The sequence below is a fragment of the Penicillium nucicola genome (assembly GCF_028828085.1).
Source record: "Penicillium nucicola strain IBT 29836 chromosome Unknown utg000003l, whole genome shotgun sequence".
In the NCBI taxonomy this organism is placed as follows: Eukaryota; Fungi; Ascomycota; class Eurotiomycetes; order Eurotiales; family Aspergillaceae; genus Penicillium; species Penicillium nucicola.
This window is the reverse complement of record NW_026643127.1, coordinates 1,865,157-1,878,903: the sequence shown is the minus strand read 5'-3', so window position 1 is coordinate 1,878,903 and position 13,747 is coordinate 1,865,157. Positions and strand designations below refer to the sequence as shown.

Genomic DNA, 13,747 nt, shown 5'->3' with positions numbered 1-13,747 from the left:
TGCGACAACGGGACACAAGAGCTAGCAAGTCGCGGAAATTATCTGTTCATTCTTTTCTCTTAAATGCATCGTGGGCATTTTCCATCTTCTGTTTATTTCCTTCTTGCCCAGTGTGAGATCGGAATTGCTCCGCATCGCTGAACCTTCGCATCGCTGAACAACGAGTTTCCCCTGAGTGTGACAAAAACTTACCAGTCAAATTCACTTCCCGTTTGTATCTCCGTTAAGTTCCAATTCCGGTCTGACAGGGGATATTCAGAACGATGTTTTATGTACCCTGGAAGAGAGAGCCACCTTCCAATTTCAACATGTTCGCGTTCCGCCTGACATGGAAGATACGGCATCGGCCATATCAGATAATCTTCCCGTTGTGTTTGTAAATTGCAACAGCTTTCAGGGCCAATGTATGTTGCCTATGAAGGCGATTCCCGTCTTGATCCTGACCCAAGAAAAATTCGAACGCAATGGTTGTATGCTCAACCCAGGCAACAACCACACTCGCACGCGGATACTGCAATCTCACGGGTAGTCATCTCCACTACTGTGTCTAGGCACAGTGGAACTCATGCTTGATGATCTTCTCGGCCAGCAGGTTTCGGCGTGCAAATTCCGCAAGCCCTCGCTTAAAAAGACAGAGCAATGAATGAATGCTTTGTACGTCCCTTGTTCCTAGGAATATCGACCAACCCTGACTACAAACGACATGAGAGTAGTCACAGCAACCAGGGAATTTTCGCATTGCTTCAACCTTTGTGACGCAGCTGATGGTATCCGCAGAATATAAGAGCCAGCTTTGCCCTCCCAATTTACCATGCCTCTAGTTTAATCTGCATCTCCTCTTTCACAAAGAACCGCCCCTATTCAATATCATCATGGTGGACCAAAAAGTCGTACTTGGGCCACAAATCCTCACTTTCCGGCTATGCATGGCTTTGGAAGGACATCCTTTATTTCAGCCAACAGAAGAAAACAAGTCTGGACCCGATTCGCCGAGAAGGTTGTTACTGGCGTCTGCCTTGGATGGCGGCCCATTTACTGAAGACAGAAGCACGAGAGACTCCTGCGCGTCCTCGCCCGATGTAAGTCTTATATAATGTACATTCTAAGTATTGGAACTGAATGTCTCGCAGCCTCCAATCAAGTATCCTTCCTCGCTTGATGCCAGACCCGACTGCAAAGAGGAGGCCGGACTTGCTGTAGCATTCGCACAGGGCCTCGCTTTCTGACTTGGAACGAATGGCGATATACTATTTTTGCATAATGTGGACAGTAAAAATGCATTGTTTTAAAAAGTGTGGCCCGGGAGCTACGTGAGAATATTGCAACAATCTTAGGTACATTGCGTGGCATTGCATCTATAAAGGCCTTCCTAGCTATCTAGTGTGTCAAGTCCATGCTTTAACTTTCTCTTTTTCCGGACATAAATGTGATTTTCTTCGAGTTATTGTACAGCATTTCATTCACTTTAACTCTTGCCACGCTTCCTAGCTATCATCGTCTGCTCGTTCGGGATTCAAATATCTCGTTGTGAGCCTTGCCGGAGCGCCTGGTTCGAAGCCCAAACGCCCTTTTTCCTTGATACCGTACAGTATGGATGGATGGATGATATCATTTACCCTGACCTCTCGCTTTTGGCGATATACAGGATACAGCAACTATATATATCTTGGTATGTTCAAGTGTAATGTCCCACTTCCTGAAAACGAACTTGGAGCCTCGTCAAGGCCTATCGTGGCCCAGGTGCCGTTCAAGTAATTAGGCTGCCCTCATGGCGCGCGACTTTGGAATTTTTGTGACGCCTCAGCGAAGTCTAGTACGGCCTTGACCGTCCTAGCCCGCGAGACGGTGTCTGGTTTACCTCTCTCACCTTCAGTTGAGCCTCCCAGCAGACTCGATACGCTATTAAACGCGTCCCCAACTTCAATCCTTAGCTTCCGTCGGATTTCCCTCAGATTTGGGCAGTCCACCAGCACGTGGGTAACTGTTTCTTGCGCGCCGCACACGCACTGATTGTTGTCGCGGAAGCCGAAGGTCTTGGCATAGGTGGATAACCAATTGTGGCCCGTGCGTAGCTGCGTCAGCAGGTACGCCCGCCCCCTTGGCAGGTTCCCATACAACTTCCTGGTGTAGGCCGCCGGTAGGGTGCTATCAATTCTACGCAGGTGACCGCCTTTAGTTGATGCTTTCCATTCCCGCTCCCATTGAGCGCGGATCTTGTCTCGGATAAGCGCTCTCTTCCTTGTTAGCAAAGGGCGGAAGGGGTGTGTTTTGCCCGGGCTTGCCGCGTCTTTGGCCAACCGATCTGCTGCGTCGTTCCCTGGATCGTCGCAGTGTCCGGGTATCCATTGGAGACAAAGCGCAATTCCCTTTGCTTGGACCTCTGCAGCCGCCTGGAGGATCGCGTGGATGATGCGTTGTCCTGACTTGTTTCCTGGGTTCTCGATCGCCTGCAACGCCGACTTGCTGTCGCAGAGGATCGTTGCCGTTGTTGTTCCATTATGTTCCGTTCTTGGCCGCTGATGGCTGATCTTGAACACTATACTGACAGCGTAGAAAATGCCTATCAGCTCTGCTACGTGAACCGACCACCGGTCCATCGGTCCCACTTGGGCCTGTTTCGATTCGACAACTTGTAGGTCATTGTCGAGTGCTACGGCAGCGGCGCCTAGGTGGCCTTCGCGTCCCGAGGCATCAGAGTAGACCACGATAGCGGATGTGGTCCGCACGGACTCCGCCCGCTCTCTTGCCGTCTCTCGGTCTGACCCGATCTCGATCTCCGTGAAGGACTCGGTTCGCCATGGTGGTAGCGGACGTGGGTCGATCGTCTCTAGCTCATCTAATCTTTCTAGGTTCATGGTCTTCAGGGCTTCCGCCAGTGGGAAGCGAGCGTATGACCCGACATTGTTCCTACGTTTCTGGGCTCGCCGTAGTGTATCCCAGATCGGATGATCGCGCGGCAGAGTGTGAAGGCTTGCGATGGTGTTCTGCGCTCGGCGACGGAGGCGGAGGTGCGTTGGCACAATATGTGCTTCTACTTCCAGAGTCGTGGTGGCCACTGTCCTGAAAGCTGACAGGATCCGTACTAATACGGTTCTCTGGACTGTGTTCAAGTGTCGTAGGTGAGTCTTGTCTCGCAACGGGTCGTGCCAGACCATCGACGCGTAGTCCATGACCGGCGATACGCAGGCTTGGTAGAGCTGTCTCATCTGTTCTGGGCGTAGATGCCGCAGCCCGCCCAGAGCAATACTGACCTTGATTGCCCGTTTAATCGCTTGCTGGACGTGTTCTTTCCAGCGAAGCTCCTGGTCTAACACCACCCCTAGAAGCTTGGCCGTGGGCGACGGTTCGATCGTCTTCCCATTCATAACTACTCGACCCTGAAGCTGTTCGTGTCTTTTCCTGGTGATGTGAATCAGTTCGGTTTTCTCGGCTGCGAAACAAGACCCAGTTCGACGGGCCCATGCTTCAATGCGGGGAATGTCTTCCGATTGGATCTTGGCTAGGTTCTCTTCGGCTGAGCGTCCCACTCGCCAGCGGAAGTAGTCATCGATAAAGGCGGATGCACCGCACAAGGGGATACAGACAAGTGCAAATCCAGCTTCACCAATTTGCACACTTTTGTTAATTCTGTGCCCCACTGATAAGACTCTAGCCTGAAAACTGAGTGCGGTTTAGTGGGGTATGGCATGTACTCTTCTTTCTCCCCTGGTGTAGAACCTTCCAGATCTTGTCACTGACTCAGCTATTTAATTGTGGCAAACCGATCTGGAACTTCTTAGAAACATGATGGCACATTCCATTAGCACGAAAGGGCCACATAAATTCTACTTTTCTTCAGGCCCTTCTTTTACAGAGAGATTAGAATATAGAGGAAGGAGTGAAAATGGAAAATATTGACGACTGCTATAGACGAAATCGTAGGAAAGAAACCCGCCCTGATACGTGTCCTAAGGCAAGTGAATCCCCATTAATCGCGGAACATCTAGACCGAAAGTCAGGAGGAAGCCATAGTACATTTTTGCCGTTCATGTTTATCCACCGCCCTTGCTCAATGCAGATCGCCGGATTCTTGCGGGTTGAATTAGAAGCAAGATTTTCGTGCCCGGACTGAACATCAAGGGTGCCCAAGTTAGTGATTAGATATGGACCCTCTTGAGAAAAGGCGAGTTCGTTGACGATTCCCTTAGTGTTCAAGGTCTGCTGCAGGCCGCCCGTCGCCGTGTCCCAGAGCCGCACGGTCTTACCCCCAGAGCCGGACGCCAGCAGCCGGCCGTCGGGCGAGAATGCCACCGAGGAAACCGGGCCCGAATGGCCCTCGAGAGCCTGCTGCAGGCCGCCCGTCGTCGTGTCCCAGAGCCGCACGGTCTTATCCCCAGAGCCGGACGCCAGCAGCTGGCCGTCGGGCGAGAAGGCCACCGACCAAACCGGGCCCGAATGGCCCTCGAGAGCCTGCTGCAGGCCGCCCGTCGTCGTGTCCCAGAGCCGCACGGTCATATCGTCAGAGCCGGACGCCAGTAGCCGGCCGTCGGGCGAGAAGGCCACCGACCAAACCGGGCCCGAATGGCCCTCGAGAGCCTGCTGCAGGCCGCCCGTCGTCGTGTCCCAGAGCCGCACGGTGTTATCGTAAGAGCCGGACGCCAGCAGCCGGCCGTCGGGCGAGAAGGCCACCGAGGAAACCGGGCCCGAATGGCCCTCGAGAGCCTGCTGCAGGCCGCCCGTCGCCGTGTCCCAGAGCCGCACTGTGTTATCCCCAGAGCCGGACGCCAGCAGCCGGCCGTCGGGCGAGAAGGCCACCGAGTTGACCCAGCCCAAATGGCCCTCGAGAGCCTGCTGGAGGCTGCCCGTCGCCGTGTCCCAGAGCCGCACGGTCATATCCCCAGAGCCGGACGCCAGCAGCCGGCCGTCGGGCGAGATGGCCACCGACCAAACCGGGCCCGAATGGCCCTCGAGAGCCTGCTGCAGGCCACCCGTCGTCGTGTCCCAGAGCCGCACGGTCTTATCCCCAGAGCCGGACGCCAGCAGCCGGCCGTCGGGCGAGAAGGCCACCGAGGAAACCCAGCCCGAATGGCCCTCGAGAACCTGCTGCAGGCCGCCCGTCGCCGTGTCCCAGAGCCGCACTATGTTATCCCCAGAGCCGGACGCCAGCAGCCAGCCGTCGGGCGAGAAGGCCACCGAGGAAACCGGGCCCGAATGGCCCTCGAGAGCCTGCTGGAGGCCGCCCGTCGCCGTGTCCCAGAGCCGCACTGTGTTATCCCCAGAGCCGGACGCCAGCAGCCGGCCGTCGGGCGAGAAGGCCACCGAGTTGACCCAGTCCGAATGGCCCTCGAGAGTCTGCTGCGGGCCGCCCGTCGCCGTGTCCCAGAGCCGCACGGTGTTATCGTAAGAGCCGGACGCCAGCAGCCGGCCGTCGGGCGAGAAGGCCACCGAGTTGACCCAGTCCGAATGGCCCTCGAGAGCCTGCTGGAGGCCGCCCGTCGCCGTGTCCCAGAGCCGCACTGTGTTATCCCAAGAGACGGACGCCAGCAGCCGGCCGTCGGGCGAGAAGGCCACCGAGCTGACCAGGCCCGAATGGCCCTCGAGAGTCTGTAATTCTGCACTCCATTTTTCATTAACTTGTGGGAACTGGCATATCCAACTTGGAAGCTCCGACTTGAACTCTCTGCGAATTATTGTCGTTCGAGGTATAAAGACTAGCCCTGCGCAATAAATCTGGAGCGGTGCTTCGTTGGCTATCTGGTGGTTTTTCAGAACAAAGCGCGTTCCATCATGCAGAAAATTCGATATTACAGAATTATCGTCGCCCTATATCTATTAGTATAAGTGTTAAATAGCTGTGTTCTATGTTACTTGCTTGTATAAGCGGGTGGAGGAGATCAAGCATGCCCACCACCTCCGATATAAGACCTAGTAGACTCATCGCCTCCAGCCAATGCAGAAAATGCTCCTGGAGGAATAGTATCACGTCTTCTATCCCGAAAGAAAGATCCTGACTCTGTTCGAGATGGTGTATCCAGTAGCGACAAGAGTACTGTAATTCCGACGGTAGATATTGGCGGATATGTTTAGGGTCAATGTCTGCCCTACACGCTCCAGGGTCTTCGAGATTACAGATATCTTTCCGTAGATGACTATGCATCGTTTTGAGACAGGACTTAGCAATGTCTTTGTGCTTTCTTTGCTCATCCACAAAAAAATTGCTGCTAGATCTGACCAAAAAATCCCGAAATGATAGATGTAGAATCCTAACAGGCCGATCTCGGTCACCGGGAATGCTCAAAACAGAGCGGAATAAATCCAATCGATTGCTGATCTGGTCTGCTCCTATCTCAAGAAACAGCGACAGGGCATTGATAGAAAGTGGATCAGCGAGAAGGATTATGACACCGACTATGTCCTGGAACTCTTGCAGGAGCTGCTGCTGCTCCGATTCATCACTCTCTTGATCGTCCAGTAGTCGCGTCAAAATTGGCAGGTAAGTCTTATCCATTTTCGATATATATTTAGCTTGGTCCGTTAGAAGCTCTGCGAGGCGCAATTTGGATTCCCATTTTGCATTTTCGATGTAACGGCACACCGTGGCAGCCGAAATAAACAATGGAACGGACATCGTGACCAATTTTTGGATGACGTCATCGCCCGGCCAGTCTTGGGAAATATTTCTGTCATGTTTGATTCTCGCAAATCGGTCCTGCAGGAATAAATGTATGTCATGTTCCGTCACTTCTTCGGGTATCTCATGTAGAGCTAGATCCTGATACCCATGAGCCGCGATCTCTGAAAAGCCGAGGCTGATTGGGAGTTCGGGTCTGCTAGTCAAGAAGATCCGAAGACGAACCGATTTTGCCTTCTGTAGAAGAGCCAGTAATCGAATGATGTTTCGGACATCTTGGTCATGTTCGCATTCGTCCAAAGCGTCGATCACTATCACAGCGGTTTGAGGTTGTCGGCCGAGTTGGTCAAGATCGAGCAGCGGTTGAAGGAGTAGTTTCTCAAACTGCTCCCTCAACGATTTTGATATAATGTCAGGGTCATCGTGGAGTGCCTTGTGCACACCAGACCTCAGCTCAGAAATCATAAGCATCAGTTGCCTTATTAATGTCGGGAAAAACTTCTTCGCGTTCCCTCGGTCCCCTTCACCCCTCTTAAAGAAGAAGCTGGCACCTAGATAATTAGTGTCCTTGAGCGACCTTGCCACAGTCCGAGATATTGTGGATTTTCCTGTCCCAGCCATTCCCTTTAACCAGAAAATGCTTTTTTGGGACGGCGACATAGCCCAATCCATTATCTGCTGTAGAAGCTGGGTCCGAGTGCCTTGGAGACATTGGACTTCGTCTCGGTCGGAGAATGACTCAAACCCTGCCTCCATCGCACCTTCCAACTTCCCAAGATCCATACCTTGGACCACGCTGACCATCAGAGAACTATGCAGGCTTTGGGTCAATTATACAGAGCCATAATATCGTGCTCGCTAAACGTACGTTTGATCCACCTGTAAAGATAAGAGGAATAAAGACTTATATCTCTCGATGTTCTGAATAACGCCCTCCACCTGTGTGCGTTTCAGGGGCCACTTTAAGGCTCGTAATCCCATCTTGCTCATTAACTTCTTTCCTTTTCCTGGATCAAGTCTCGCTTCTAAGGCTCGGAGGTCGGAGATGCAATCGGCAATATCGCGGTCTAGTTGTGAGGAGGTACGTAGGGCCTTTCCGTCGTTACTTTGAAGGAATTTCTGCAGGTCTTGGATTGTCCCTTGGAGGCCTGAAATCGCCTGTTGTAGGGTGAAAATTTTTTCTCGTGCATCTTTAACCTCTTGAATGTAGCCCCCGCAAAGCTTCACAAGGCTTCCCGTTAGTTGAATGACCGCGATAACGCTCGCCGCTTCCGATAAACCATCCATTGTGGAGAACACGGCACAATAACCTATTTTCGACACAGGTAGGTAGGATGGCGGTTGAAGTGTATAAACTTCGGGTTCGATATATAGTTAGGCTTTGTTGGCGAGATGAAGAAGAGTTAAAGAGGGGTAAGTTAGGCGGCGGGTACATCATTGGGTTGTCGGCTGGATTGTCGGCCCGAACCGACCCAGATCCAGATCCATCACGCTTCCTTCCGCCCTTACCACCTCATCAAACTTTGTTGACAGCGCGACAAAGGCCCATCATGGCGCCTCGACTCGCCCCCTCCCAGCTTGTGATGATTCGTGATATGATTGACAGCAGATCGCTGACCACCTTAGAGATGGCAGAAGCGGCTGGCTGCAGCAAGCGTTCGATTATCACCATCAGTAACAACCTCCGAATGTTCGGCGATGTTCGAGCACCCTTGATCCCTGGAGGCCGTCCTCGTATGATCACACCGTTTATGCTCGAAGCCCTATGCGAACACTTGATTGAGAAATCCGATTTATACCTGGACGAAATGGCAGACTTCCTATATGACGAATTCGAACTGCTCGTGTCTACATACACTGTTAGTCGAGCCCTTCGATCGCAGGGTTGGACCAAAAAGATAGCACGACGAATAGCACAAGAACGAAATGCGGATCTGAGAGATCATTATCTGCATCAGCTCTCGGATTTTCGCTCGTATCACCTAGTCTTCATAGACGAATCAGGCTGTGATAAACGGGCTGGGTTCAGGAGGACCGGCTGGTCCCCACGCGGGGTGACACCTGTCCAGGTTTCACGTTTCCAGCGCGGCCAGCGGTATCAAATTCTTCCCGCATATTGCCAAGATGGCATTTTGATGTCGCGAGTCTTCCAAGGATCGACAGACGCGAGTATGTTTGAAGACTTTATTGAACAGCTTCTTCATCATTGTGGTAGATGGCCGGAGCCCAAATCCGTTCTCATCATGGACAACGCGTCTTTCCACCATACTGAACGAATAACAGAACTATGTTTAAATGCTGGTGTGAAGTTGTTGTATTTACCACCGTACTCGCCTGATTTAAACCCGATCGAGGAATTCTTCGCGGAGCTTAAAGCATTCGTAAGACGGAATTGGCAACATCACATAGGTCAAGATTTTGAAGATTTTCTTGAATGGAGCTTGGATGTCGTTGGGGCGAAAAGAGAGAGCGCGGAAGGTCATTTCCGGCATGCGAACGTTGTGGTTGAAGAGCAGTCAGATTAGACATAAATGTCGAAGAGGCCTAGCAACTCTTTGACTAATATATAGCTCAAGGGAGCTTCACTGTTATGAGATTCGTTTCTGGGATAACATGAAATAGCGTGTAGATGCTAAGAGATCCTTGTGTATATTGAGCTGTGGAGCCCAGTTATGTTCATCCACTTACCCACAAGAGGCTGCAAGCCATTGATTGGTTCGATTGATCATGACATCATGCACAGCGTCATGTACCCAGGACCATTTATCTATACCCAATTCCTAAACTAGCGGCTTGGCAGTGGGGCCGAGAAAGAATGAGTGAGTGTAAATTGGTGAAGCTGGATTTGCACTTCTCTGTATCAGAGGTCACCAGTTTCGAGACGCACTGAGTTTCGAGACGCACTATAAATCCCGAGTTCTGAAAACACCGATCTGCTGTTGCGCGACGCGACATTAATCGAGCGAAAATGACGGGACGGGCCGAGACGCGAACCCCTGAACCGCCCGACCGCGACGAACACGAAAAATCACCACCTCGGTTGTTGAGGCCGAGACGCGCCACCAGACCACCCAACAATTATGTCCAAGAGCAAGAACTCGATATCGAACAAACCAACGCACGTGCCCAGCAGAAAAAGAAGGCCCAGAGCAAGGCAGTAGCCCAACGTGAAGCGGTCGCCTCGGAATCATCAACAGAGAGCGAGGACCCGAACGCGTCGGAACTGTTAAAAGAACTTGTCAAACTTAGGAAGGAGATCAGAAAGCGAGACCAATCACACAAGGAAGAGCTTCAAAAAGTCAAAGAAGAATTTATCGCCCTCAAAGAAGAGTTTAGCGCCGCCCTTGCAGAAGTTCGACACGAGCTACAGACCCTGGCCGATAGACCGGCGACACCGCAACCCCACCCCGAGTCGTACTCTCCGAACAACCATGATGCAATTCTCCGCGAGATCCAATCCCTACGTGAGGAAATCAGCGTCCCCGCCCCCACGAGTTCCACGTCCTATGCAGATGTCGCCCGTACTCCTCCGACCAGTTCCCCGAGTAACATACGGACTCTTTCAACGCTGAACACAACACCAACTACTTTCACTGACACGCTATACTGCACGATAGACACTTCAAATATGACCGAAAGTGAGGGTGAGAGGGTATCCGCAGGCTCAATCAGAGCCACAATCGAGAGAGAGATCCAGACGATGGATGATCGCACTCACTGGCGCTGCCGCGCGGTCACTGTGAGCCCAAGAAATACCAACCGGATCAGAATCGCGTGTCGCGATGAAGCCGAACACCAGCTAGTGAAGAAAGTGGTGGAAGCAAAGATCGATGCGGGAGCCCGAGTGCTCCGGGATGAGCTCTACCCGATCAAGGTCGACAGCGTTAAGAGGACTGCAGTACTGGATGAGAACCATGAAATCCTAACAGGAGCTGCGGGAGCCGTGGGTGAGGAGAACGCGGCTACTGTAGCTAAATTGACATGGCTGAGCAGCAAGGAAGCCGCAAAACCTTATGGATCGATGGTCGTGTACCTAACCAAAGGGAGCGACGCGCGGAGGCTCCTGGCCGATGGATACTTCCATGTCGGAGGAGAATCCGGGACCACTAGCGTCTTTGAGTATCGGCCACGACCGGTGCAATGTTATAACTGCCAGGGGATTGGCCATAAGGGATTCCAGTGCAAGAACGCCCAGAAGTGCGCGAAATGCGCCACGGAAGGCCATCGTCACAGTGACTGCGATCGCACGGTTCCAAAGTGCGTACCATGCGGAGGCCCTCACGAATCCTACAGCAAGAACTGCCGGAAGCTCTATCCATCACGTTATGAATAATTCTCTTCGAATAATTCAGCTGAATGTGAGGAAACAGGGTGCAGTGCACGAGAGTTTAATGAACGATGAAGACACTCGGAACGCAGTGGCGCTAGCGATTCAGGAACCCCAAGCGAGGAGGATTCAAGGCCAGCTGTTGACCACCCCGATGGGGCATCACAAGTGGACAAAGATGGTGCCCTGCATGTGGAGGGAAGGGAGATGGGCAATCCGGAGCATGTTATGGGTCAACAAAGAAGTCGAAGCGGAGCAAGTCCCAGTGGAGTCCCCGGACCTCACAGCAGCGCTGATCAGGCTCCCCGAGCGACTGATTTTCATGGCATCAGTCTACGTAGAAGGAGGCAATGTCTCAGCCCTGGAAGATGCGTGCAATCGCTTACGCGACGCGATCACAAAGGTACGACGAGAGGCGGGCGCTGTGGCGGAGGTTCTGATTGTGGGGGACTTCAACCGACACGATCAACTTTGGGGTGGAGACGAGGTGTCGCTGGGAAGACAAGGAGAAGCGGATCCGATCATCGACCTCATGAATGAATTTGCACTCAGTAGCTTGCTCAAACGCGGCACCAAGACATGGCACGGCGGCGGACAAAGTGGAGACTGCGAGTCCACCATTGACCTCGTCCTAGCTTCGGAAAATTTGACGGAATCCATGGCGAAATGTGCTTTACTCGACACAGACCACGGCTCGGACCACTGCGCAATTGAGTCCGTGTTCGACACGCAGTGGTCGGGCCCAAGGCATCAAGAACGGCTTTTGCTGAAGAATGCACCGTGGAAGGAGATTAATGCTAGAATCACGAGTGCTCTAGCCATCCTTCCGTCAGAGGGTACAGTGCAGCAGAAAACCGACCGACTCATGTCAGCAGTGTCCGAAGCGGTGCACGCTTTAACGCCGAGGGCGAAACCTTCACCACATGCGAAGCGATGGTGGACAGATGACCTCACTCAGCTCCGTCATATATACACGTACTGGAGAAACTGTGCTCGCTCCGAGCGACGGGCGGGTCGGAAAGTGCCTCGGCTTGAAAAAACGGCTCAAGATGCGGCCAAACAGTACCACGATGCCATCCGCAAACAAAAGAAGAAGCACTGGAATGAGTTTCTCGCAGACAATGACAACATCTGGAAGGCCGCCAAGTACCTCAAGTCGGGAGACGATGCAGCGTTCGGGAAGATCCCGCAGCTCTTAAGAGCGGATGGAACTACTACCAACGATCACAAGGAGCAAGCGGAGGAATTGCTATCCAAATTCTTCCCACCTTTACCAGGGGACATCGATGAGGAGGGAATGAGACCACAAAGAGCGGCCGTGGACATGCCAGCCATCACTATGGAAGAGATAGAACGACAGTTATTTGCAGCGAAATCGTGGAAGGCTTCGGGAGAAGACGGCCTACCGGCGATCGTTTGGAAGATGACCTGGCCCACAGCCAAGCACAGGGTCCTCGATCTTTTTCAAGCCTCGCTGCAGGAGGGCACACTGCCAAGACAGTGGAGACACGCGAAGATTATACCGCTCAAGAAACCGAACAAAGATGACTACACCATGGCAAAGGCATGGAGGCCTATCTCACTCCTTGCGACACTCGGAAAGATACTCGAGTCGGTGGTCGCAGAGAGGATCTCGCACGCGGTGGAGACTCACGGACTGCTCCCGACGAGCCATTTTGGAGCGCGAAAGCAGCGGTCCGCAGAGCAAGCACTGGTGTTCCTGCAGGAGCAAATCTATGCGGCATGGCGCGGCCGGCGGGTGCTGAGCCTGATCAGCTTCGATGTTAAAGGAGCCTACAACGGAGTATGCAAAGAACGACTGATCCAGAGGATGAAAGCCCGAGGCATACCGGAGGTCTTGCTTCGTTGGGTAGAGGCCTTCTGCTCGGAACGAACGGCGAACATCCTGATTAACGGGCAACTATCTGAGACTCAAAGCTTGCCACAAGCTGGACTGCCGCAGGGCTCGCCCTTGTCTCCGATTCTATTTCTCTTCTTCAACGCAGACCTTGTGCAAAGGCAGATCGACAGCCAGGGAGGAGCAGTCGCCTTTGTGGATGATTTTACCGCATGGGTGACTGGACCGACTGCGCAGAGCAACCGGGAGGGAATTGAAAACATTGTCAACGAGGCGCTCAATTGGGGAAAGAGAAGCGGAGCGACATTCGAGGCCGACAAGACGGCCATCATACACTTTGCTCCCAAGATGCGCAAATCGGACCATTCACCATTCACCATCAAGGGGCAGACAGTGGTACCAAAAGACCACGTCAAGATCCTGGGTGTCGTGATGGACACAAGACTCAAGTATAAAAAACATATTGCGAGGGCAGCGTCTAAGGGTCTTGAAGCAGCGATGGAGCTTCGGCGACTCCGTGGTCTATCCACGGCAACTGCGCGGCAGCTATTCACGTCGACAGTGGCACCAGTTGTGGACTATGCCTCCAACGTGTGGATGCACTCGTGCAAGGATAAAGCCATGGGGCCGATCAACCGAGTCCAAAGAGTAGGAGCGCAAGCCATTGTGGGGACGTTTCTCACGGTTGCGACTAGTGTCGCAGAGGCGGAGGCTTACATAGCTACTGCGCAGCGTCGATTTTGGAAACGAGCCGTGAAGATGTGGACAGACATCCACACTTTGCCGGATACCAATCCTCTCCGCCGGTGCACCGATCAGATCAGAAAGTTCAGAAGATACCACCGCTCACCGTTATATCACGTAGCCGATGCGCTTAAGCAGATCGACATGGAGACTTTGGAAACGATTAACCCCTTCACGCTAGCCCCGTGGGCGGAACGCGTTCAGACTG

At 52.9% G+C, this 13,747-nt stretch overlaps 2 protein-coding genes across 2 annotated transcripts; one reads left to right on the top strand and one right to left on the bottom strand.

Moving 5' to 3' along the window:
• Window positions 1–3,903: 3,903 nt before the first annotated feature.
• N7511_004278 (uncharacterized protein) lies at window positions 3,904–7,897 on the bottom strand (the record flags this gene model as incomplete). The annotated part of the gene is made up of 3 exons (XM_057126703.1): window positions 3,904–5,802; window positions 6,212–7,430; window positions 7,479–7,897. 3 exons carry the CDS (start codon window positions 7,895–7,897, stop codon window positions 3,904–3,906), a joined length of 3,537 nt encoding a protein of 1,178 aa, XP_056985593.1.
• Window positions 7,898–9,578: 1,681 nt separating this feature from the next.
• On the top strand, window positions 9,579–12,227 carry N7511_004277 (uncharacterized protein; the record flags this gene model as incomplete). The annotated part of the gene is given in 3 exon segments (XM_057126702.1): window positions 9,579–10,789; window positions 10,809–12,110; window positions 12,215–12,227. 3 exon segments carry the CDS (start codon window positions 9,579–9,581, stop codon window positions 12,225–12,227), a joined length of 2,526 nt encoding a protein of 841 aa, XP_056985592.1.
• Window positions 12,228–13,747: the final 1,520 nt, after the last annotated feature.